This window comes from Neoarius graeffei, chromosome 13 (genome assembly GCF_027579695.1).
Source record: "Neoarius graeffei isolate fNeoGra1 chromosome 13, fNeoGra1.pri, whole genome shotgun sequence".
NCBI lineage: Eukaryota > Metazoa > Chordata > Actinopteri > Siluriformes > Ariidae > Neoarius > Neoarius graeffei.
This window is the reverse complement of record NC_083581.1, coordinates 75508418-75535620: the sequence shown is the minus strand read 5'-3', so window position 1 is coordinate 75535620 and position 27203 is coordinate 75508418. Positions and strand designations below refer to the sequence as shown.

General features: G+C 40.6%; 1 protein-coding gene across 3 annotated transcripts in view; it reads left to right on the top strand.

Annotated features, from left to right (window-relative positions):
* eya4 (EYA transcriptional coactivator and phosphatase 4) overlaps window positions 1-27203 on the top strand; it is a 149267-nt gene that overhangs the window by 11142 nt on the left and 110922 nt on the right. For all 3 annotated transcript variants that reach the window (XM_060938523.1, XM_060938521.1, XM_060938522.1), the window contains exon 2: window positions 5946-6018. In XM_060938523.1, the coding sequence (XP_060794506.1) occupies window positions 5986-6018 (33 nt within the window). In that variant the 5' untranslated portion in view covers window positions 5946-5985. The remainder of the gene's footprint in view (window positions 1-5945; window positions 6019-27203) is intronic.

The following is a 27203-nucleotide window of genomic DNA, read 5'->3' as shown; positions in this document are numbered from 1 at the left end:
ACGAAATAAAAACTCTACTCGAAAACAAATCCCCTAAAAATACAAAAAAAAGCAACAAAATATGGAATGAAAGTATTTGATGGTAAGATATCATCTTACCATCAAATATATATATATATATATATATATATATATATATATATATATATATATATGCCATCAAGTTTATCTTTTTAATTTTATTTTTCAAGAATTATTATTATTAGTCTGGCTAACGCAACTTCAAAGCTCTGCGAGCATTTGGTCTGGCAAAGATATTAAGCCCAACCATTTCCCAAAGTGCGTGGTTGACCCGCCTCCCTGAAATGCCTCAGTTTGCTACTGGTCAAAGCCAGAAAAGGCTGTGACGAAGCTTAAACCAATCACATCACTCTTTCCTCTGATGTATGTGACGCGACGGGGCTAACTGGTAGATTAAACTCTTACCGAAGCCGGTCGGGAGCAAGGCGAAAACGTCCTTCCTTTCAATAAATACCTCCAGGGCTGCTCTTTGCTCTGTTTTCAATGAGAACTTGCTCCATGTTCGTAATGTTTCTAGTGAATGAAGCGCTTCCAGCATAGATTCTGTAAACAATCTATGGCTTCCGGTCGCAGTTCTACTACGTCACTGCCTTGAACACGCCTCTACCCAGGGCTGCTGGAGATGCTCAAAGTTGATTGGCTCCCGATTTTTCGGGAGCTTGGAAGAGCTGTAGATAGCTTGCCTGGCCAGACTAAGCTCGCAACAGGCCCTCGTGTTGCGTCACACTTAGGATGGGCGGGCCCAGGCTATATTATTATTGTTATTATTGCATTTTTCACAAATCGCTCCTGTCATTTCGCCGGTTTGTTTACATTCTTCATCTTTAAGCATTAAAATTTGTTGAATTTTTTTTTTTTTTAGCCCGGTTCAAAAGCTCAAAGAAGTTTGAAAATGACAGAACTGAAATGTCCAAGGAAGAATTAAATAAATGTCTAAAGCCTAAATTCTATTCCTCGGCACAAGGGCGAGACGGCACTTTCTACAAAAAAACAACACTAAAGTCGATTCGTGCCGCCATCGATAGGTTTTTAAGAAGTCCGCTTAAGCGGAAATTATTTTGTCAGACGTTTTGTATAAAGTTTTTATTGATCGAATTTGCAAAAAATAAAAATGCTCCGTTTCTCAAAATCCAGTGAATGTGGATAGAATAAAATGGTTATTCCACTCAATCTCGTCATACATGGGCTATAGACAACTTGGTGCTATGCGCCTCGTCGGCTATCAGCTCATGTACAACTCAATTTCATGGAATAACTGTTAATTGTGTATACAGTATAACAGTTTAATAAATAAGAAATTAATATTGAGTAACTGACATTTCAGACACAATACAGCCAAATAATTTATCTTTACTCCGTGAACAGAATTACATCCTGAAGAGGCTCTCTAGCTAGTTTACAGTGATTTGTAACATTCCTGGTAAAGGTGCTTCTGGTGAAATTGGCGTCCTGATTTATTCCTTTTCACCTTCATCTCACAAGCTTTCAGATTGTCAGATTTTAAGTCTCAAGTTATCTTCATGAAAAATGCATCTTTGCAATTGGAATGTGACTTTGCCATGTCCGCTGATGATGACGTCGCTCACTGTAGTGTCATAACCGTTTCAGTGGAAGTGTAGCTAGAACCAGAATGTTCCATCATGGTGAACATGGGCAAGAGGAGTGACGCAAACAGTGGAACACCCCAGTGCTGTTAGACTGAATATAAGCACTTTTGGAAAACCAGTCTGTTGGATAATAAAGGTTTAGGATTGGACAGGCATGAGAGAAGGACACACAGGAGCAAGTGAGGAACAAGTCGTTCCAGTTACTTATGGTTTTATAGCATCCATGCACTATTTAACAGTTATTTCACGAAGTCGAGTCGTACATGAGCTGATAGTCGGCTATAATCCATGTATGACGAGATTGATCAGAATAACTGTTTTATTCTATCCACATTCACTGGATTTTGAGAAACAGCATTTTTATTTTTATTTTTTGCAAATTTGATCAATAAAAACTTTATACAAAACGTCCAACAAAATCATTTCTGCTTAGGCGGACTTCTTAAAAACCTATCGATGGCGGCACGAACTGACTTTAGTGTTGTTGTTGTTTTTTTTTTTGTAGAAAGTGCCGTCTCACCATGGTGCCGAGGAATAGAATTTAAGCTTTAGACATTTATTTAATTCTTCCTTGGACATTTCAGTTCTGTAATTTTCAAACTTCTTCGAGCTTTTGAACGAGGGTAAAAAAAATTCAACACATTTTAATGCTTAAAGATGAAGAATGTAAAAAAAATGGTGAAATGACAGGAGCGATTTGTGAAAAATGCAATAATAATAATTCTTGAAAAATTTAAAAAAGCGACCCTGTAGAACAGGATAAAGCGGCTAGAGATGATGAGATGAGACGTTCTTACCATCAAATAGTTTCATTCCATATTTTCTCATCTCATCTCATTATCTCTAGCCGCTTTATCCTTCTACAGGGTCGCAGGCAAGCTGGAGCCTATCCCAGCTGACTACGGGCGAAAGGCGGGGTACACCCTGGACAAGTCGCCAGGTCATTCCATATTTTTTTGCGCGTTTTTGTATTTTTTGTGGTTTTGTTTTCGAGTAGAGTTTTTATTTCGTCCTCGGTTGGTTCAGCAACACGCTTCACCATTTTGTTTTTCTCTACTCATGGTATATGAGCTGATATCCTAGTAGTAGAGTAGCCAATCAGAGTGCGCAATTGCTCATATCCAGTGAATGTGGATGGAATAATAAGCGTTATGTTGGGAATGAATACCCATGAAGTATTCCCATTTCTGTAAGAATTCATTCAGTCATTCATTCATTTTCATTCACCAATAGATTATCACTTCAGAATAGCCAGTCCACCTCCTGGTATGTTCTGGGAGGAGATTGCAGAGGAAACCGACATGGACACACAGAGAACATGTGAAACTCCACACAGACAGTAACCCGAGCTAAAGATCGAACCCTCACGCTGTGAGACACCATGTCACACAAAGAAAGAGTTACTTTACAGATACTATGTGGTCTATATCTGGACTGGCTGAGCTTTCATAAATAATAGATAGGTAGATAAATAGATACATACTGTACATACATGCATACGTACATACAAGACTTTCACAGGCTTTACACCGCTGTCTGCACACATATGTATTCCCCCTTTTCATTAACAAAAAATGGTAAATTAGCCGATACATACAGTACATCCATCAGCCATAACCTTAAAACCACCTGCCTAATATTAGGAATATCAGACGCTCGCTGGCCGTGCTGTGAAAATTCTCCATGCAGACGCTCATCTAAGTTTCCAAACCTGTCATTGCTTAACTCCTTGAGTATTTTCTATCATGAATACTATCATTAAAAAGCTTATAATCTCTGATTTCCAAAGAAATGTATCTGGTTAAGATCTGTTCAGTGCTTTGGGAGTAACGGCAGGTTGAAGTCGGTACAACAGAGTAAAAACTCTGCTCGCGGGACGTCGGGAAACTGCCGGTGCTTTTCTTTTTGAGTCACGGGAAAGCACTCAGGCTCTCTCTCTCTCTCTCTCTCTCTCTCTCTCTCCTGATCGGTTTCCCACTGGATTACTCGTCAAAATCAATCAGATCACTTTTATAGGGATGTTCTCTCGCTCTCACTGTTTCTGATGAAGGATTCAGCAACATTTTCCCTCTGCTAGTTTTGATGTTCTGATTCACGGGAGACTTTGAAGTGAGTTTTCATGGCTTTACCTACTTATTTTTTCAAATCAAACTGATTCTTGTAAATAAAGCACTATTGTAGAATATAACTAGAGTTGTTTTGATGAAAAATATTGAGATGTTAGTGGTCGGAATGAGATTTTAAAAACCGGAAGTCAGAAACGCGAGTGTCAACTTCAGTTGAGTTAATGTGAATTGTTTATTGGATGCGGATCAGACAGTTTTTTTCGAGGTTCACCTTGAAAGCTGTGAATATTAATCGAAATGATCATTTATATTCTTTCATATAAACACTAGTAGGCCCGACTTTTGACAAATACAAAGCCCTACAGAGCACAAAGAGGGGATTTAAAAATAATCTTTTATTACTTTTTTTATTGAGTTTCCCGATTTAATGGTTTACCTAATTAGCATAATTAGTACTAATTAAATACTGATTTGCATGATTGGTTTTTACTCATTTTTTGTATTCAGTATCCAAACATCTATGTTCCTGCCAATTTCCATGTGAATATTTTTGAAAAATAGAAAAGTTACTAAGAAGAAAACATTTGATCTCATTGGTTAACGAGGCCCATTTTGGACCATGTGATCCTCGTACAGAATATTACGGCCGTTTTCTAAAAATTAAGCCGTTTCTTCAATCTTTGATTTGTAATATCTCAAGAACGGATAAACATGTTTTAATTCTGTAAAAAGTCTGTTGTTCTGCATTCAATTCTGAATTCAGTGAGCACAGTTTCAAGCAATTTGGATTGAATTTGAATTTTCACCTGATATGCCTAGTAATATTGTGTAGGTCCTCCTTGTGCCACCAAAACAGTGAGTCGTCAAGGCATGGACTCTACAAAACCTCTGAAGGTGTGCTGTCGTATCTGGCACCAAGACGTCGGCAGCAGATCCTTTAAGTCCTGTAAGTTGTGACGTGGCCTCCATGGATCGGATTTGTTTTTCCCAGCACATCCCATAGAAGTTTGATCAGATTGAGATCCGGGGAATTTCGAGACCAGGTCAACACCATGGACTCTTTGTCATGTTCCTCAAACCAATCCTGAACAATTTTTGCAGTGCGGCAGAGCGCATTATCCTGCTGAAAGAGATCACTGCCTTGAAGGGGTGTATTTGGGCTGCAGCAGTGTTTAGGTCGGTGGTATGTGAGGTTTCCCAGCAGAACATTGTCCAGAGGACCTCACTGCCTCTGCTGACTTACTTTCTTCCATTAGTGCATTCTGGTGCCATTTCTTCTCCAGGTAAGCAACGCACAAGCACCCAGCCGTCCACATGATGTAAAAGGAGACGTGATTCTTTATACCAGGCCACCTTCTTCCAGTCTCTCTATGATCCAGTCGTTCCCATTGTAGAGCTCTCGGTAGTGGACAGGGGTCAGTATGGGTGCTCTGCTCTGACCAGTCTGCAGCTACGTAGCCCTTAGCAAGCTGTGATGCACGGTGTGTTCTGACCTGACACCTTTCTATCAGTCATCGACAGCATGAACTTTTTCAGCAGTTTGTTCTACAGTAGCTCTTCTGTGGGATCGGACCACACAGGCTCGCCTTCGCTCCCACGCACATCAATGAACCTCAGGCGCACATGACCCTGTCACGAGTTCACCGGTTGTCCTTCCTTGGATCACTTTGGTAGGTATTAATCACTGTATACTGGGAACACCCCACAAGACCTGCCTTTTTGGAGATGCTCTTACCCAGTCCTGCTGGATAATATATCCCACCCCTTGACAGGTGCCATTGTAACGAGATAATCTTCACTTCACCTGGCAGTGGTTTTAACATTATGGCTGATCGGTGTTGATTTACTTCCTCATTCATGTCTATGATACTGAGCTAGAGGAAATTTTTCTTCCCTAACTCCCCCCCCCCACACACACACACACTTTACGACTTTAAAACTGTTGTAATCTTACAGAATGTGTCTTTTAATTGGCGTATGACGAACAAATGAAACACACACATCTGATTCACTTGAGGTACATATGATGGAAAAAAAAAAAGGGACCAAAAAATATTGGGTTTGTCCCGTCTTTTCTGCACAGGAGTGTATAACAGCATATTTAACAATACACAATTATATACACTCTTTAACACACTATACAATGATAAAGTATTTTATAATACACACTATAAGGTAGTATTTGGTGCATTTTGAATGAATATGATCTTGTGCTAATTTGCTGTGTGTGTGTGTGTGTGTGTTTTGGCAGGTCGCTGGATCAAAGCTTAACAGGTTGAAGCGATCAACTGATGGAGAATACACAGGAGCTTACTGAGCAGGCGGTAGGAGAACTACACACACACACACAGAGTGGGCGGTTTTCATTAATCTTTTGATATAATTGCTGTCATATGGGAGCTGCCTCTGCGTTTCTTAGAAAGCTTTTCAGGAGAAGTGAAACATGGCAGTTTTCTGCTGTTGTGGTCTGATGGTCGGGATCCTGCAACGCGTTTCGAGTTGAGTTTTACTGCTGCATGGGGCACACAGGGTCCAGTCAGAGTTCAGTGTGTTTCAGCTGATGTCTTCCACCTGTTTGATTTCTTTCATTTGGAGTTTAAAGATCGACTCGCGCGCGCCCGCTCTGAGTCAGTGCTTCAGTTGCTTTGTATTTGTACTGTTGGCCTGTCATTCTGGAGTGAAAGTAGGAAGAAGAATCAATCAGACCCGGGTTGAAAGCAAAGCAGCAGAAAGTTTCAAAAGTTTAAACAGTAGAGCGATGGGAGATTTATGATGATCGTAAATCTGTGATGCTTTTGGGAAACCATGCCAGGTCAGTTATGTTCAGTTCCCTTTAATTCACTGAATTCTGGCAGGATGTTGCACGTCCAAAACCACGTCTTTTCAGTCATAACGCACTACTTTCAAAGTTTTTAGCGTTTTGTAGTAATGTTAGAATGCACACTTCAGATTATTCTGTGCACTTATGAAATCCCACAGTGTTATGCAGGAGGTTAGGGTCTAAACAGTAAGTACAGCACACCCAGAATGCACTGTAGTGTTTGTAGGGAAAAGGGAGGAGGGAATCATTTAGGATGCATCATATTTTTAAAATATAACAATAACTACAGGATTAATAAATCAAACGCACTGCTGAATTACATTGCAGGCAAATATTGTTTGGAACTGGAAAAGAAACATTTGAATTGAAGTGGAGTGAGCTGCACTGTACAGAACTAGACTGAACTGAACTGAATTAGACTGAATTACACTCGACTGAATTGAACTAAACTGAACTGAACTGAACTGGATGCAGTTAAACTAACTGAACTGAACTAGATTGAGCTGAACTGAATTGAACTGAATTTGACTGAATTTAACTATACTGAGCTATATTGAATTGAACTAAGCTGAATTGAACTGAACTAACTGAACTGAATTGAATTGAATTAAAACAGAACTGAACTGAAATTAATTGAACTGAACTGAATTAGATTGAATTACACTATACTAACCTAGATTGAATTGAACTAAACTGAACTGCGGTCGGTTTCCCAAAAGCCTCTTAACACTAAGATCGTCTTAACTAGGAGAGAGAGAGTGTTCATTGTGCTGCTCGCTCTACCATTTAATGATTACCTTTTTGCTACGATGCTTCTGGGAAACTCACCCCTGAACTGAATTAAACTGAAGTGAAATGAACAGAGTTAAACTAACTGAACTGAACTGAGATAAAGTAACTGAATTGAACTGGTTGAAGTTTAACTGAACTAGATTGAGCTGAATTGAATTGAACTGAATTGAGGGGTGGTGTAGTGGTTAGCTCTGTTGCCTCATAGCAAGAAGGTCCGGGTTCGAGCCCCGTGGCCGGCGAGGGCCTTTCTGTGCGGAGTTTGCATGTTGTCCCCGTGTCCGCGTGGGTTTCCTCCGGGTGCTCCGGTTTCCCCCACAGTCCAAAGACATGCAGGTTAGGTTAACTGGTGACTCTAAATTGAGCGTAGGTGTGAATGTGAGTGTGAATGGTTGTCTGTGTCTATGTGTCAGCCCTGTGATGACCTGGCGACTTGTCCAGGGTGTACCCCGCCTTTCACCCGTAGTCAGCTGGGATAGGATCCAGCTCGCCTGCAACCCTGCACAGGATAAGCGGCTAGAGATAATGGATGGATGAGTGAAACCAAATTGAACTGAAATGGACCGAATGGAGTTAAACTAATTGAACAGGGCTGGGTTTCCCAAAAGCCTCTTAACACTATGAGCATCTTAACTCACAGAGAGAGTGTTCATTGTGATGCTCGCTCTACCATTTAATGATGATCTTTGTGCTGCGATGCTTTTGGGAAACAAAACCTGAACAAAACGAGATTGAGTGGAATTGAATTGAAATGAACTGAATTAAAACAGAACTGAACTGAACTGAAATGAGCTGTGCCGAGTTTCCCAAAAGCATCGTAGCACAAAGATCATCGTTAAATGGTAGAGCAAGCAGCAAAATGAACACACTCTCTCTCCTAGTTAAGATGCTCTTAGTGTTAAGAGGCTTTTGGGGAAACCCACCGCTGAACTGAATTAGAGTGACTTACACTATACTGAACTGGATTTAGTTAAACTGAACTGAATTCAGTTAATTTAACTAAACTCAATTGAGAGTGAGGAATAGTGTGTGTGTGTGTGTGTGTGTGTGTGAGAGAGAGAGAGAGAGGTGTATGCAGGCCACCCAGGCATGGACTGAACACTACTCGGGGTTTTAATCCTGAGCAGATGAGGACTGAGTGGCTGAGCACAGTAGCCATATGGCCAGCACAAGTTTAAACAGTCACACACACACACACACACACACACACACACACACACACACACACACACACACACACACACACTCCATCTCTCTCTGTCTCTCTCTCTCTAACTTTCTCTCTCTCTCTGTCTCTCTCTAACTTTGTCTCTCTCTCTCTCTCTCTCTCTAACTTTGTCTCTGTCTCTCTCTCTAACTTTCTCTCTCTCTCTGTCTCTCTCTAACTTTCTCTCTCTCTCTGTCTCTCTCTAACTTTGTCTCTCTCTCTCTCTCTCTCTCTCTCTCTAACTTTGTCTCTGTCTCTCTCTCTAACTTTCTCTCTCTCTCTGTCTCTCTCTAACTTTGTCTCTCTCTCTCTCTAACTTTCTCTCTCTCTAAATTTCTTTCTCTGTCTCTCTCTAAATTTCTCTCTCTGTCTCTCTCTCTAACTTTCTTTCTCTGTCTCTCTAACGTTCTCTCTCTCTCTAACATTCTCTCTCTGTCTCTCTCTCTAACTTTCTCTGTCTCTCTCTCTAACATTCTCTCTCTCTCTCTGTCTAACTTTCTCTCTCTCTGTCTCTCTCTCTAACTTTCTCTCTCTCTAACTTTCTCTGTCTCTCTCTGTCTAACTTTCTCTCTCTCTGTCTCTCTTTGTCGCTCTCTCTCTCTCTCTGTCTAACTTTCTCTCTCTCTGTCTCTCTTTGTCGCTCTCTGTCTAACTTTCTCTCTCTGTCTCTCTCTCTAACTTTCTCTCTTTGTCTCTCTCTCTCTCTCTCTCTAACTTTCTCTCTTTGTCTCGCTAACTTTCTCTCTCTCTCTAACTTTCTCTCTTTGTCTCTCTCTCTCTCTCTAACTTTCTCTCTCTTTGTCTCTCTAACTTTCTCTCTCTAACTTTCTCTCTCTATAACTTTCTCTCTTTGTCTCTCTAACTTTCTCTCTCTAACTTTCTCTCTTTGTCTCTCTAACTTTCTCTCTCTAACTTTCTCTCTTTGTCTCTCTCTCTAACTTTCTCTCCCTCTGTCTCTCTCTAACTTTCTCTCTCTGTTTCTCTCTCTCTGTTTTTCTCTCTCTTTCTTTCTCTCTCTAACTCTCTCTCTCTGAAACTCTGTTAATTAGTAACCATTCTGTGTGTGTGTGTGTGTGTGTGTGTGTGTGTGTGTGTGTGTGTGTGTGTACAGATCTGCAGCGTGGTGTAACAGGTGGAAATGTTGTTGCTGTTTGACTTATGTACATGTTTCTCTATTAATAGTTCGGATGATGTGCAGTCGGGCTCTCTGACAACATCAGCTTTGTGTGCATTTGTGTGTTTGGGCTGTTGATTGTGGAGCAGCGTGACCCGAGTCCCTCCTGCACATCCCGTCATATCTGGCTGAAGCTGCACCTCTTGGGGTGGTGAGGGGTTCGCGTCTTTAGCTGAGCAGGTGATATTTGTGGACACTGAGATTATAACAAGCTGCGTGGAGATTTAGAGGCGTGAGGCACACACTGATATTGAAGAGCAAGAGCTAGAACATACAGACAGTGTGGGTTAGTTATGGGAAGCTCAGGAGCAATGGGTAAGAGGACCAGAAGGTTGTGAGTTCAAATCTCACAACTGTCAGAGAGGGACTGTTGAGCTCTAAAACCTGAAAGACACCCTGAAAGCAAAACTGTTTTGTTATTGTTGTTACTTTGTTGCCGCATGCGTCTTGTTATATTGTGCTTGATTTATCCAAGTTAAGACATAATTTTTGTATTTCGTCTTCCCTTGGTTTCCCTCGAAACAGTCACCATGCATGGATAAGGAGGGCAGGGCTGCGCAATATATATATATATATATATATATATATATATACACATACAGTATAGTCCATATTGTGAAATACCGTGACCGAGGTCTTGAAAGTACTGAGCGAGGCCCTCTGGGTCGAGGTCAGCGTTCAAGGCCGAGGTCACGGTATTTCACCATACGGACCAACCTTAACAGAAAACGAGAGCACCCGAAAGGGAAAACCGAGCCGAGCCACCATTTTGAATCCTCATTCACGGCTGTAATGCAAATGGCTTCCTCCTCGGTATACAAGTGCACTTCCATGGCAGGAAAAAAACTACATTTTGCCGCCTACGTAGTCCCCTATTTATACAAATAGGAGTCATTCAGGATTCAGCCATGTTTTTGCTCGGCGTTAACAACAGTTACAGGTTTTTAGCTTTCTCCTGAAATGTTTTCTTTTATTTCTTCTTCCTCAGGGTAGTAAAACTCGCTTTCGCTGTGAACACTGTCGTTATCGCTATCCATGCTGTAAAATTAATGCTATTCTCCTGAGTAATGCGAAAATAAATGTTGACAAAAATTGCTACTGTGTTTGTTGTTGTTGTGAACGAGCGAGTCGCCAGAGGTCCGTAACTGGGGTCCGTAACTGGGGTCCGTAACGTAGGATACAGACCCGCTCACCAGCCAATCAGAGCGCAGGATTTGATGGAAACCGGACTGCGAAAAAAATAAGACTCGATATGACCATATATATCATGTGATGATAGAAAAAATCTATCGTTTCATATTATGCTTTATCGTTTATATCATTGTGTCGCAAATCACATGTTTTACGCCAATATTTTTCATCATTTGGACGGTTTAGATGGGATGTCATCACGGCTAGGTGCTGCTAAGGCCACATTAGCACGGACTTGGTTATTTGTTTGCGAATTAGAAGTTGACTTTTTTTTCTTCCCTTTTTACAGGTAAACACATTACTTATTAAGAAATTAATATTATCATTAACCCCAGGATGTCTGTGTGAAATAAGGACACTTATTAGTAGTAGTATTTTGGAACAAAACATGTTTTGTTTTGGTAACTGGCTTTTTTTTTTTAATGCTGGAAGACTAATGCTAACAATTTTATCACCGTTATTATCACCAAACTTATCAAAATATGCACTGATACCAGGTTGTTAACTTATTAGTTTAATTTCTTGTGATGGTTTTGATAATCTGAAAATGCTACATTCGTGATTTTGTTTTTTATTTTAAAAAAAGGTTTGTTTGTTTTGTTTATTTATTTATTCCTTGAATTTTCAGAAAATGTGCCACATGGTGATATTTAAGTTATTCCACGAAATCGAGTCGTACATGAGCTGATAGTCGGCTGTAATCCGTGTACGACGAGATTGAGTAGAATAACTGTTTTATTCTATCCACATTCACTGGATTTTGAGAAACAGAGCGTTTTTATTTCTATTTTTTGCAAATTCGATCAATAAAAAACTTGATACAAAACGTCCGACAAAATCATTTCCACTTAGAATGTTAACAAACCGGCAAAATGACGGGAGCAATTTGTGAAAAATGCGATAATAATTGAAAAATAAAAAAGATATGTTCTTTCCATATTTTGTTGCTTGTTTTTTTTTTGTATTTTTGGGGTTTTGTTTTCGAGCAGAGTTTTTATTTCGTCCTCGGTTGGTTCAGCAACACGCTCCGCCATTTTGTTTTTCTCTACTCATGGTATATGAGCTGATATCCTAGTAGTAGAGTAGCCAATCAGAGCACGCGATTGCTCATATCCGGTGAATGTGAATAGAATAATTATTGTTATTTGGATATGAAATTATCCTGATCAGGGTATGAGATGTTGATCATATCGCACAGCTCTTCGTAAGGGTGTGCTTTTTTTTATGCAAATAGTCAACGACATGGTGCTGCATGATGCAGCCCCTTAAGTGGAGTTGGTGTTATCATCCTGACTTTGATTATTTTCCAATAGCAGCACATCCTGAAGTGTTAATTTAATCATTCTCCTCCACCACAGCAATTTGTCAACAATTACAATTTGTAATATATTAATAGATGGCATGTTGTACTTTTATCCATTTATAGTTACATTCAGTGTAAATGGAAATTCAAGACACAAGACAAGTTAGTTTCTGTTATCATTTACATTATAGCAGCAGTCGTTCCCTCATCAGCCTCTCTTTCTTCTCTCACTTGAAGTTAATAAGGCAAAAACATGACAGTTTGTCACATCATTAAGAAAGTCGGGGCGCTGTGTGTGGGGGGGTTTAGGATGATTCTAAGGGCCCAGCATTGACAGGGGCCCCTCAAGGGACAATATTAATATTATTATCATGTGTAAATTAATTTAGTAAAAATATCTTTAATAATTTTGTATCTTAAAATGAGCAAATACAACAACCTTCTGGCTTGGTTTTCCATTTTCTGCAAAATTATTAGAATAGATCATTTTTATATTTCACCCCTCTCCTTAGTCATGACATGGTACAGTCTTGTGTAGGCGGAGCCAGAGCGTGACACCGCGTTAGATTTGTTGCTTTCCAATCCAGCGCTAACGTTAGCTGTGCACGGGGGAAGCAGAATTGATGGTGAACCATCAGTAGATTGACACCATCATGAAGAAGAAGTCGGGTTACCAGAAACGTAAAGTGTGTGTGTGGGGTGTGTGTGTGTGTGTGATATATTCTTTCATAGGGCCCAAAATTTCTCGCAGCGCCCCTAAAGAAAGTCTTTGGACACAAAGCACTGAGATTGGAGAGAGTGTCCATAAATGATAGATTTAAGATTCAAGATGTGTTAAAGATGTCATTATTTCACACACTTCCGTACAGTCAAGAATGAAATACTGTTCCTCCGAGCCAGAAGAGAAGAGAAGAGAAGAGAAGCCTTTATTGTCATTGTAACATGTACAACAAAACTGGAGGTGATCTTACTGATTAGTGCATGTTAAGAATATTTGTAAAACACACAGACACATTTAAAACACAATTTCCCATTAATAATAATAATAATAATAATAATATGGTGATCCCAACATAACCCAGAAAGAATTAGAAAAGACCAGTAACTAAGCTGATCTCAAAGTGGAAATTGAAAGGATGTGGAACAGGAAAACGACAGGAATTCCAATAGTAATCGGAGCACCAGGGTCAAGTCCTCACAAACTTCCGTATTTCCTGGACCAGTTGAAGATCAAGTACAACGTAGGGGCCTTTCAGAAATCCACATTGCTCAGAACCGCAAATATCTTGCGGAAGGTGCCGTCGATCTGAGGTCATGGGGACCTGATGGACACGCAGCAGGATGAACAGACGAGTCAATTACACTGAGACTGTCAACTTATTAGTATTATAATAATAATAATAATAATAATAATACATCACACCCTTATGATTGCCCGAAGTTCAAGGGATGACCTCGGCTCCAGAAGAGAAAAAGAACTGGACTTCTTGGAAATAAATAAATAAATAAATAGCACACACATTTCAAAACAAGCACAATCAATACTAAAATACCAGCAAATTATAGTGTTGAAGTATTTATAAATAATTATATTGCAGTAATATTATATTTCCTATAATATATTCATAATTATATTATAGTCAGTAATTATATTGCAGAAGTAATTATATTGCACTGGACATGTTGTTTTTTTTTTAAAGACAATGTACATAAATAACGATGGAAAGAGTTAGTTACAAATGACTACTAAAAAAAATTCACACACCCATTCGCTCACACATTTACATTTCGCAGCAGTTTTCGTTGAAGTGGGTTTTTTTTGTACGTCAGGTGCATGGTGTGGTGTGTAAGAATTGCACATTTATACGCTTTTCTTTGTTAAATAAAAATACTTTTTTAAAATCCATTCATTATTAGTCTTAGATTATGTTGAGCATCCGTCATACAAGGTCCTGTGTAGGAAAGAATAATGTATTATTATTATTATTATTATTATCCTGTTATTTGAATTACAGACGGCACCGTCGTCCGAGCCGCTGTTATAGACGTCAGCAAGTAACACGCTGCACTTAAATTTAACAAATACAAAACCTTCTCTTGCTGTTGTCAGAGGAAGAAAGACAGATATCCAGAGAGACCGAGAGTGAGAGCGAGAGCGAGAGTGAGAGCGAGGGAGGTGGAGTGGCATGTGGTGTGACCCAGGGGACGTGTGCAGGACAGAGAGGAGAAAAGAAAGAAAAGGGGCGGAAAAAACCCAAAACACTTTTAGCTGCAGCCTTTCCGATGCTGAAGTCTGAGCCTCAGGGCTGAGGGGACAGAGAATGAGGGAGGACTCAGGTTACACACACCTCTCTCTCTCTCTCTCTCTCTGTGTGTGTGTGTCTCTCTCACACACACACACACACTCAGAGACACATAATTCACCCAGTTTCTTAGAGAAAACAAAAGACAGACACAAACACCAAACACATCTGTATCATGTGCATTGAATGTTACCAGTGCAGTAGACCGACGTCTCTGACTTCTACCATACACAAGAATGAAATATTTTATACGCCACATCACATCGATTCATTTCATATTATATCATATCATATCATATCCCCCCTCCTTGACCGATCAGAACCCCGACATTATTTATCTAAGTCCAGCTTCAGAAATATCGCTTTTGGTTCCGTTTCATTGATCAAGGCGACAGCTGCATTGCAGAAAGCTCTCTGAGACGGTGACCTTTAAAGGTGCGTTCAGACCAAGAGCGGCAAAATTCACTCTGGCTGCCCTGCCAACGACACTGTCGAAGTTCATTCGGAATACTTGGTTTTGCAAACTTTATTTAAAGGGCCGCAACGCAAGCAGACGCATCAACCGGTATCTTTTTGCCAACTGACCATAAGGACACTCGCAGAAAATAAAGTACATTATTGTACGTACCTTTAGGGGTACAATGGCATGTCACTGGATCAGGACCCTCTAAAGTACTTATTTGTACCCTTTATATACCGCTTGGGAACATACAGTTGTGGTCAGAAGTTTACATACAGTGACATGAATGTCATCTTGGATATGAATGTCATGGCAATATTTGGGCTTTCAGTAATTTCTTTGAACTGTTCTTTTTCCGTGGCAGAATGATTGTACAGCATACAGTTTTAATTAAAAAAAAACACATTAGTATTTGGTGCACAAGTTTTAATTTTCTTTGGGTTTTCTGAAATCAACACAGGGTCAAAAATATACATACAGCACACCTAATATTTGGGTAAAATGTCTCTTCGCAAGATTCACCTTGACCAAACATTTTTGTTTATCATGAAGAAGCTTCTGGAAGAATTCTGGTTGGATATTTCATGACTCCTCATGGTAGAATCGGTAGAGTTCAATTAAATTTGTTTTTTTTTTTTTCTTGGCATGGACTTGACTTAAGCACGGTCCATATATTTTCAATAGGGTTTGAAGTCAGGACTTGCTTTAAGCTTAATGTTAGCCTGCTTTATCCTCCACAACCAGCTCTGATGAGTGTTTGGGTTCATTGTCCTGTTGTAACTCCCAAGTCGTGTTCAAGTTTCTGATAGTTTATGCTGAATTCTGAGGTAGTCCTCCTTCTTCGTTATTCCATCCACTTTGTGCAATGAACCAGTTCCACTGGCAGCAAAACAGCCCCAGAGCATGATGATCCTACCACCACCACCAGCTGGTACAGTGTCCTTCTGTACATGGTGGTCATTGTGGCCAAACAACTCAATCTTTGTCTCATCTGGCCATACAGCTTTCCTCCAGAAGGCTTTCTCTTTGTCCATGTGGTTAGCTTCAACATTTAGTTAAGCTTGAAGGTGTCAATCTAGGAGCAGGGGGTTATTTCTTGGACAGCAGCCTCTTAGTCCATGGTGAACTGAACTGTAGACAGTGATCCATCAGCTTCCAGTTCATGGCAGGGCTGTGCCATGGTGGTTCCCAGGTTGTTCCTGACCATCCGAACCAATTTCCTTTCAGCTGAGGGTGACAGTTTGGGTTTTCTTGAAGCAAAGTAGCTTGGCAAAGTGACTACACCTCACAATAACTTGGATACAATTGTTTGAACTGATCTTGGAATTTGCATTTGTTTAGAAATGGCCCCAAGAGACATTCCGGAGTTGTGTACATCTGCGATCCTCTATCTCAGATCTGCACTGAGCTCCTTGGACTTTCCCATTGTATTGTGTGTTGGTCAATCCAATGAGTGCTGTAAACAAACCCTTTTTATGAAGGCACAGAGAAGCTACCAGCTGTAGTCAGTCATGATCACTAACAGGAAGTTAAGAGACCTCGGCCTTGGCAAGATAAGAGACATTTTGGAAGTTTCAGCACCTCTGAATTAATAATCTGAGTGTATGTAAATTTTTTGACCCTGTATGTATAATTTTGACCCTGTGTTGATTTCAGAAAACCCAACGAAAATTAAAACTTGTGCAACCAATTACTAGTGTGTTTTTTTTTAATTAAAGCTGTATGCTTTACAATCATTCTGCCACAGAAAAAGAACAGTTCAAAGAAATTACTGAAAGCCCAAATATTGCCATGACATTCATATCCAAGATGACATTCATGTCACCGTATGTAAACTTCTGACCACAACTGTGTGTATATATACATTTTTGTCCCCAAAAAGGTACACATAGTTACCGTAAGGACCAATAATGAGCCCTAAGGGGTACATTAGTGTAGATTGTAGCTTGACAGAAATGAAATCCTCCTGTACCCCTGTTTCTGACAGTGTAGGGTGTAAATGAACCTCATGAAAATCTTTTAAATATGAAGACAAGAATTCAATAGATGAAGAAAATTAATGAATAATTATGATTAAATGTTTGGTAAGAAAATAAATTAATGACCTAAACTAATTAAAAGCGGGTGGCACGGTGGTGTAGTGGTTAGCGCTGTCGCCTCACAGCAAGAAGGTCCGGGTTCGAGCCCCGTGGCCGGCGAGGGCCTTTCTGTGTGGAGTTTGCATGTTCTCCCCGTGTCCGCGTGGGTTTCCTCCGGGTGCTCCGGTTTTCCCCACAGTCCAAAGACATGCAGGTTAGGTTAACTGGTGACTCTAAATTGACCGTAGGTGTGAATGTGAGTGTGAATGGTTGTGTGTGTCTATTGCCGCTTTTCCACTACCAACGCGGCTGAGTTGGGCTGAGTCGAGCTGAGCGGGGCTGAATTGAGAATTGAGAGAGAAGAAGCAATTTTCATGAAATGTGGACGACGCTGGACGGACGCCAGACAACACATGATGGCATAAACTCATCACCTGTCGGCCGGATGAGCTCATAATAAGGAAACCTGTCACTGTAATTATTCATTTCTCCTTCACTTTAGAGTGGAGCGCTTCTAAATTCCGATTGGTTGCTGCTAATCCTCATCATAGCTCATTAAAGTTGCCTGGATTTTGACTATCCGGTTCTGACACTGGATCACGGAGAACATGAACGACTTCTGTTTGCTTTGATCCTCTCGCCACTTTTGGTCTTCAAGAAAACATAAGGAGGAAGCATAAGAGAAACCAAGACAGAAACATTAAAAAAAGAAAAAAAGAAAAGCAGAAACTCAAGATCTATCCTCTGGTGTGCAGTTTGAGTTGGTGTGAAATTACATTTTACAAATAAAAACACTCAATAATTTTTTTTTCCCCGATACAATTTCAGTTCCGTTTATTTTAGTTACATCAGGGCCTTAACAGTTCATTCTTACCAAGCAGATTTACAGATACAGTCAATCTGTAAAATACCAAAACGCTTCTTAAGCATCTTCTTAATGCTGAGATCCTAAATATCAAGTAAATGAATGAATGAATGAATGAATGAGATCCATCCTCTTCTGGTTTACAATTCAGTGATTAGACTTTGTCTAAAATTACATTTTACATTTAAAGGTCTTCAAAAAGGGCGGCATGGTGGTGTAGTGGTTAGCGCTGTCGCCTCACAGCAAGAAGGTCCGGGTTCGTGGCCGGCGAGGGCCTTTCTGTGCGGAGTTTGTATGTTCTCCCCGTGTCCGCGTGGGTTTCCTCCGGGTGCTCCGGTTTCCCCCACAGTCCAAAGACATGCAGGTTAGGTTAACTGGTGACTCTAAATTGAGCGTAGGTGTGAATGTGAGTGTGAATGGTTGTCTGTGTCTATGTGTCAGCCCTGTGATGACCTGGCGACTTGTCCAGGGTGTACCCCGCCTTTCGCCCGTAGTCAGCTGGGATAGGCTCCAGCTTGCCTGCGACTCTGTAGGACAGGATAAGCGGCTACAGATAATGGATGGATGGGTCTTCATAAACCTTTCTTGGTCTTATAATGAGAATTTTTTAATTCTTCATTTTTGATATTTATTATTCAAGTCATATTTCTCACTCTAGCTGTTGGCTACAGCGTTAGAGATCTGTAGCTGGACTTCTGATAGAAATACAACCCCAATTCCAAAAGATTTGGGATGCTGTGTAAAACATAAATAAAAACACAATGTGATGATTTGCAAATCATAGAAACCTGATATTTCATTGAAAATAGGACAAAAACAACATACTAAATGTTGAAAATGAGAAATTTTATTGTTTTTTGAAAAACATATGCTCATTTTGAATTTGATGTCAGCAACATGTTTCACCCAGGCAACATATTTCATCTAATATGCTGCCATCCAGACAAAATCTTTTTCAGGGAAGGCCTTCCTTCTTTCAGCAAGACAACGCCAAACCGCTTTCGGCACATATTAAAACTGCATGGCTCTGTAGTAAAAGAGTCCGGGTGCTAAACTGGCCTGCCTGCAGTCCAGACCTGTCTCCCATTTAAAACATTTGGTGCATTATGAAGTGCAAAATACGACAAAGGAGACCCCGAACTGTTGAGCAACTGAAATTGTATATCAGGCAAGAATGGGACAACATTTCTCTTTCAAAACTACAGCAGTTGGTCTCAACGTTTGCAGAGTGTTGTTAAAAGTAGAGGTGATGCAACACAGTGGTAAACACGCCCCTGTCCCAACTTTTCTGAAACGTGTTGCTGAAATCAAATTCAAAATGAGCATATATTCTTCAAAAAACAATAAAATTTCTCAGTTTCGACATTTGATATGTTGTCTTTGTACTGTTTTCAGTGAAATATAGAGTTTCCATGATTTGCAAGTTATCGCATTCTGTCTTTATTTATGTTTTACACAGTGTCCCAGCGTTTTTTGGAACTGGGATTGTATTTCTGTCAGAAGTCCAGCTACAGATCTCTAACGCTGTAGCCGACAGCTACAGTGAGGAATATTACTCAAATAATAACTATCAAAAATGAAGAATTAAAAGAATATTAACATGAAAGCTTGAGAAAAACCGAGACCCATCAGTTTCTCCTCTGCAGGTCCATAAAAAGTCTGAACATTTTGTATGAATGTATGTTTTACAATCCGATTCGACTTTGCGTAGAATTGTTTTTATTCAGCTGAATCTATTTTGGAAACATTCACCATTTTCATTTACTTACATATCAAGAAAGTTTTGAAATCTACAGTCCTGTGCAAAAGTCTTCGGCACATGCAAAGAAATGCTGTCGACCAAAAATGGCTTAAAAAATAATTAAATTAAATGTTTCAACATTTAAAAAAAAATACTATAAACCGTAATCAGTAAGCCATAATAAATTGAACAAAGTCAATATTTGGTGTGAGACGACCCTTTGCTTTAAAAAAAAAATAGTAGTCTCAGGTCCAGTGAGGTCAGTTTTATGTGGAAGTGAGCTGTAGGTTTTACTGAGCATCTTACACCCTGTCCACACTAGGGATTTTGTACCGATACAAAACTACTTTCGTACCGCAACACCTGTCCACACTAGCAGCTATACCGGTACTGTAGCGGTATAACTGTATCGGTACAAAACCCACAGATGTATGGGTTTCGTACCGGTACAGTATCGGTACTGTAGCGCTTTGCTGTAGTGTGGACAGATGAAGCGGTTCTGTATCGATACAAATATAATGCGCATGCGCAATGAACCATTCCTACATCTTCCGGGTTATTCATACAATATAATATGCACGCGCTTTCCAGCTGTAAATAAAACGTCAAAATGGCTCAAAACGACCGTGGAGCTACATGGAGCAAAGAAAGGGGGGAGAAAGGGAGGGGGGGGGAGGGAGGGAGGAAGAAAGGAGGAAGAGGGGAAAAGGGAGAGAAAGGGAGGGGAAGAGAAGGGAAGAGGGAGAAAGGGAGATTCGTTTTCTTTGTTTCTTTCTCAACTGCCTCACGCGTTCTATACGATTCGACTGAATAAATGACCACCAGAAATACAGACTGTACATTGACAACAAAAAGCGCACACACGTTGTTTCATCTGCCATATTCTCGGAAGGAAGTTACTCGGTAACCACGGAAACATTTCGCGCACGCGCATTTCAACTACCGTGAAAGAAAACCGCAAATATTTCTCGCTAGTGTGGACAGATGCACTAAACTGTACCGGTATACTTTGTATCGATACAGTTATACCACTTTCGTACCGGTATAAGTGTGAACACAGCTTTACAGAACCAGCCACAGTTCTTCTGGACACTTTGACTGTCACACTCACTTCTTAATTTTACACCAAAACCCAGTAGCCTTCATTATGTTTTCTTTTTTAATCTGAAAAGTGCTCTCTTATGGAATATGCTGCTCAGATATATTATGAACATTTTTTTTTCCTGTAACATTTAATTTTGGGCTGGAAAATGAACGTTTGGACTCTAAAATGCTTTTGTGTTGTTGTGACTCGATAATGTAGAAGTCATAAAATAGAAATCTATAATAAAGTTTGTATTAAAAAAAAGTACTGTATGTGTCGACCTCGACTGAGTCAACAGATAACAAAAAGCAAAAAGATTCATAAGGATTTTAAGGAGGAAACTTGGAATAAGCCATGGCTCAAAAAGCCAGGAGCCAGGCCCGTCATCCTGGGGTGGATACAGGATCGTGGCCCTTTGCCAGTGTTGTAGTCAAGTCACGAAACCTCGAGTCCCCAGTGTTCAAGTCCGAGTCAAGTCCAAGTTATTAAAGACAATTTCGAGTCGAGTCCAAGAACAAGACTCCAACTGCACCATTTGACGGTGGCCGTTGCTGCCTTTATGTGAAACCGTCTCTGCTACTGCATTGGATAAAAAGCTTGTTCATCGATCAGCAAGCCCCGCCCACTATCAACAGGGCAAATTACATGAGAGAGGGTTAACACTAGCTAGTTCATTGCTCAACAAGCAAGCCCCGCCCACTATCAACAGAGCAATGGACATAGCGTGTCACTTCCTTCTCTGGGTGGAATCTTACCAAATGACGATTGAAGTTCAAGGTTGTCCTCGTCGTCTCCTCGATAGTTCTTCTACATATGGAACACATCGCAGTGCATTTTTCCCACTGCACGAGAAGTCTGTAGAAGCAAAGCAGACAATCCTAAAGGCTTCTCTCCAGGCGGTTTAGCGCCGTTAACGTTAGTTAGTTACTGAACATGACGTCTGAACAGGTGAATGTGCATTCTCTTGCACAAAATTAGTATAAAAATTAATGTAGATATAAATATAAATATCTTATGCCAAATTATTATGGCATGTTACAAAAATAAAGAAAACATCCGAGTCCTCGGCTCCAATTTACGAGTCTGAATGCAGTTAATACACGAGTCCAAGTCCGAGTCAGAGTCATCAGTGCTCAAGTCCAAGTCAAGTCACGAGTCCTTAAAATTAGGACATGAGTTGGATTTGAGTACTACAAGCCTGCCCTTTGCAAATAAATAATAAATCTGAAGTTACTTTGCCTTAGATTTTCTTTTCTTTGTCCATTGATTCTGTTCGGGGAAGCCACAGCCTAATGGTTAGAGAAGTAGTTTTGGGACCAAAAGGTTGCTGGTTCAAGTCCCTGGAGTAGCAGGAATAGCTGAAGTGCCCTTGAGTAAAGCACCTGCTGCTCCCCGTACGTCATATGTCATTCTGGATAAGAGTGGCTGTTAATGTAATGGAAATGTTTGACATTTTAGTGTATTTACATAAAGCCTTTGTTATACCGCAGCTCCAATCCACTAATGATCAAGCTGAAAACTGGAGAAAAAAAAAAAAACCTCCATACAATATTAAGGATGTTTTAATGCCTAGTTTCTTTGCTAAAATCTGCACCAGAGCTCTGTGGGATTTTTTTTTCTTTTTCTTTTTGGTTGGTTTCACATTGTATTGTTTTTCAAGCGTACAAAATTGTTTGCACACTTGAGGTCTTCAATTAGTCAGGAATTTAACGGCATGAGCTTTAATGAGCACTTCTTATTGGTTCTCGCTGAGGGGCTTTCCTCTCTAGGTCATGTATATCGGTGTATTTTTATTCATAGAGAATAATAGAATACTAAAGATACTCGTACTATACAATAGTTACTCTAATATATTTGTCAACTACATACTAATAATGTGCAAAATCCCAAAATTTTATTCCCAAATGTCATTATTCATTAAAATGAAAATATTCCTTCCAATGCATTTAAGCCATTTCTAGTTAAACAAATGCAGGCATGTTGATCTTTATGTGTTTTGTTTTGCCTGAAGGTGGTTTTTATTTTGAGTCATGGGAATCATTCACCATGCTCAAACTGATGCAAATGGCACCGGACGTCTAAACATTATTTAAGCAAAAAAAAAAAAAACCTACCGTAACAACCCCAGACCTGAAAGCACGTCTTCATAAAACTGTATTTTCATCATTAACTGAACCAGAGTTCACATGGATGAGGACCGAGACTCGTTTCTGGTGGACCAGAGTTCAGTTGTTTGGTGCGAATATTTCAAAATGGACCAAACTGAAGATCCAGTCCAGATAGTCTGCACCAAACACTGTGTGGAAGGGCATCAGGATGAAACACGGACAGAAAGTGTGAAAAAGTTTGCAGGTCTTAAACAAATCTGAACTCTTCTGAAATAAGATGTGTTAAAGGCCTTAAAACAGCTTTACTGTTATAGTGTATGTTTAATTAAATAACTTCTAATTGGAGGTGAATTGAAAATGAGGCAAAGTAAAGAAAAAGAAAGCCTTAATCTTTTTGTGTAAAAATTATTATACAACCCAAATCAGAAAAAAGTTGGGACGGTATGGAAAATGCAAATAAAAAAAGAAAGCAGTAGTGTAGTGATTAGCACTGTCTCCTCACAGCAAGAAGGTCCGGGTTCGAGCCCCGTGGCCGGCGAGGGCCTTTCTGTGCGGAGTTTGCATGTTCTCCCCGTGTCCGCGTGGGTTTCCTCCGGGTGCTCCGGTTTCCCCCACAGTCCAAAGACATGCAGGTTAGGTTAACTGGTGACTCTAAATTGAGCGTAGGTGTGAATGTGAGTGTGAATGGTTGTCTGTGTCTATGTGTCAGCCCTGTGATGACCTGGCGACTTGTCCAGGGTGTACCCCGCCTTTCGCCCGTAGTCAGCTGGGATAGGCTCCAGCTTGCCTGCGACCCTGTACAGGATAAGCGGTTACAGATAATGGATGGATGGATGATTTCTAAATTTACTTTGACTTGTATTTCATTGCAGACAGAATGAACCCAAGATATTTCATGTTTTGTTGGTCAGCTTCATTTCATTTGTTAATATACATCCATTCCTGCGTTTCAGGCCTGGAACGCATTCCAAAAAAGTTGGCATGGGGCAATTTAGGATTAGTTGTTAGGGGTAAAACAATTAAATGAGACCGCCAGTGATGGCATAGCTCACTCCAGCCCCATCTAGTCCAGAAGGAACGATCTAAAGTGGGCCACCTTGCACAGCTCTATGCTTAAATATTTGCCAGAAAGAATCCAACACGGCGAGGAACTGACCGAGAAGAAGCAATTTTTGTTGAACTGCTCACTCATTAAGGCTTAATTAGTCCATAACTTCATTAATAAGTGTAATTAAGTAAATCTGGGTAGAAGTTCTATGCACCCTAGGTACCTCTACCTTCATGCCAGAAAGAATCAAAATCGGTGAAGAATTGAGGGAGAAGAAGCGATTTGTGTGGAAACTGCTTGTTAGGGATTGATTAATTACTCCATATCTTCATTATTAATTGCAATTATGCAAATTTGGGTAGAAGCTGCATATATGCACCCCAGGCAGACCTACCTTCCTGCCAAAAAGAATAAAAATCAGTGAAGACTTGAGAGAGAAGAAGCAATTTTCGTGAAATGTGGACGATGTTGGACAGATGCCGGACAACACAACACATGATGGCATAAACTCATCGCCTGTTGGCTGGATGAGCTAATAATGATGTGATATGAAACAAGTGATGTCAGCAGGTAACTGTAATCATGATTTGGTCCAAAATCAGTATCCAGGAAAGGCCTGGTCTTTGAGGAGTAAAGATGGGCCGAGGATCCCCAGTTTGTCAACAAATACATGCAAAAATTATTATTATTTTTTTTATTATGTTCCTCAAAGAAAGATATAAAGGGATTTGGATATTTCACCCTCTATGGTGCATTACATCATTAAATGATTCAAGGAATCTGGAGGAGTTTTGGTGCATAAAGGTCAAGGGCGCAAGCCTAATCTAACACCCGTGATTTCTGGATATTTCACCCTCTACGGTTCATAATATCATTAATGCAGAAAAGTACACTGAGATTTTGGAGCAACATCTGCTGCCTTCAAGCCGACGTCTTTTCCAGGGAGATTTCAACAAGACAACACAAAACCACATTCTGCTCACATTACAAAGGCGTGGCTGTGGAAAAAGAGGGCGTGTCGCCTCTGCCCCCAATAGAGAACGTGTGGAGAATTCTGAAATGAAAAATATGACAGTGACGACGCCGTACTGTTGCACACCTTAAGACCTGTTTACAGGAAAAACGGGACAAAATAACACCTGAAACACTTCATCACTTGGTGTCTTCAGTCCATAAACATCTTTTAAGTGCTGTGAGAAGGAACAGAAACATTATAAACTGGGAAATACTTTACCGTCACAAGTTTTTTTTTTTTTTTTTTAATGTGTTGCAAAAATCAAAATAGAAATGTATTTATTTTGGAAAAAAACAACAACAATAAAATTCATGAGGTAAAACATCTAATAATGTGCTGTTGTATTGTTTTAAGAGTAATACAGGTTAAATTATTTACAAATCATTGTTTTCAGTTTTAATTTCAATTTCAACATACCGTCCCAAGTTTTTCTGATTCGATTCGTGTTTGTAAAACATATGCAGACTTTTAGATTATTTATTTTATTAATAAAACAAGTGTTGCCAGGCAAAACAAACCTGACGCAGCAGCACTTATTTTATACCTATATGTTGATAAAGGAAATATTTCTCAATCATCAGCTGTCAGGTTATAGTCCTATGAAAATCCATGACCTTGAGTTTGACATTTTAAGGTCACTCAAGGTCAAAGGTCATGGTGCCAAATGAAAGCCCATATGTCACTTCCTGTAAGTTGATAAGGGTAAATATCTGCCTACCATCAACCGTTTTCAAGTTACAGCCCTCTGAAAATCCGTGACCTTGACTTTGACCTTTCAAGGTCAAAGATCATGGTGCCAAATGAAAGGCCATATGGGAGTTCCTATATGCTCATTATAGTAAACCTTTGTCTATCGGCAACCGTTTTTGAGTTATAATGGAAAATATGTTACTTTGACCGAAAGGTTGACCTTTCTGATGACCTTGACCTTCACCTTGACCTGATTACCTCCAAAATTTAATCAGGTAATCTACGGCCCATTGCCCACCCACCCTGAAAATTTGAAGTCAATCGGTGCAACCTCCTAGACACTAGATTGTTAACAGACACACAAACAAACAAACCGCACTGATTACAATCCCTCACCCCGCTTACTCCGTCACAGGCGAGGCAATGATGCATGTAGATTTAAATGTGATTTTTTTTCTTATTAAAAATACCTGAAGTTAGCATACATCTAATAAAAGTAAAAGGGAGAAGTGTATTAATGCTGCTGAATATTTAGAATTATTCATCTCATCTCATCTCATTATCTGTAGCCGCTTTATCCTGTTCTACAGGGTCGCAGGCAAGCTGGAGCCTATCCCAGCTGACTACGGGCGAAAGGCGGGGTACACCCTGGACAAGTCGCCAGGTCATCACAGGGCTGACACATATGGCCCTTTTCCACAACCCTTTTTCAGCTCACTTCAGCCCGACACGGCTCGCGTTTCGACTACCTCAGAGCAGCACGACTCAGCTCGCTTCAGCCCTGCTCAGCTCCCAAAACTCGCACGGTTTTGGAGTGGGGCTGAAGCGAGCCAAACCGAGCCGAGTGGGGCTAGGGGCGTGAGGAGACACTCCCCTGTGCACTGATTGGTGAGGAGGAGTGTCCTCACATGCCCACACACGCCCCGCGAGCGCGCTGGGATCTGTAAACACCGTAAACCCGGAAGAAGAAGAATTACGAATTACGAGAATTTCTGAAGCCTTATGCGCCTCGCCTCATCTATACGCTCTTGCCAGTATCTGTTGGCGTTGTCGGTGACAACAAGCCACAGCACCAAGACCAGCAACACTAACGACTCCATGTTTATTGTTTACTATCCGGGTTGTGAGACTACCGCTTAAAAGCTCACTGATGTCACTGCTTGCGCCGCCTAACGACATCACATGACATCCACCCACTTTCGCTAACTCCACCCAATGTGTCCACCCACTTCCAGCCAGCACGGTTCAGCGCGGTTGTAGTCGAAATGCAACTCCAACAGCCCCGCTCAGCCCGACTCAGCCCAACTCAGCACGGCACGGCTCAGCCCAACTCAGCCCGACTCAGCCACGTTGGTAGTGGAAAAGCGGCAATAGACACAGACAACCATTCACACTCACATTCACACCTACGCTCAATTTAGAGTCACCAGTTAACCTAACCTGCATGTCTTTGGACTGTGGGGGAAACCGGAGCACCCGAAGGAAACCCACGCGGACACGGGGAGAACATGCAAACTCCGCACAGAAAGGCCCTCGCCGGCCACGGGGCTCGAACCCGGACCTTCTTGCTGTGAGGCGACAGTGCTAACCACTACACCACCGTGCCGCCTATTTAGAATTATTTTTCACAAA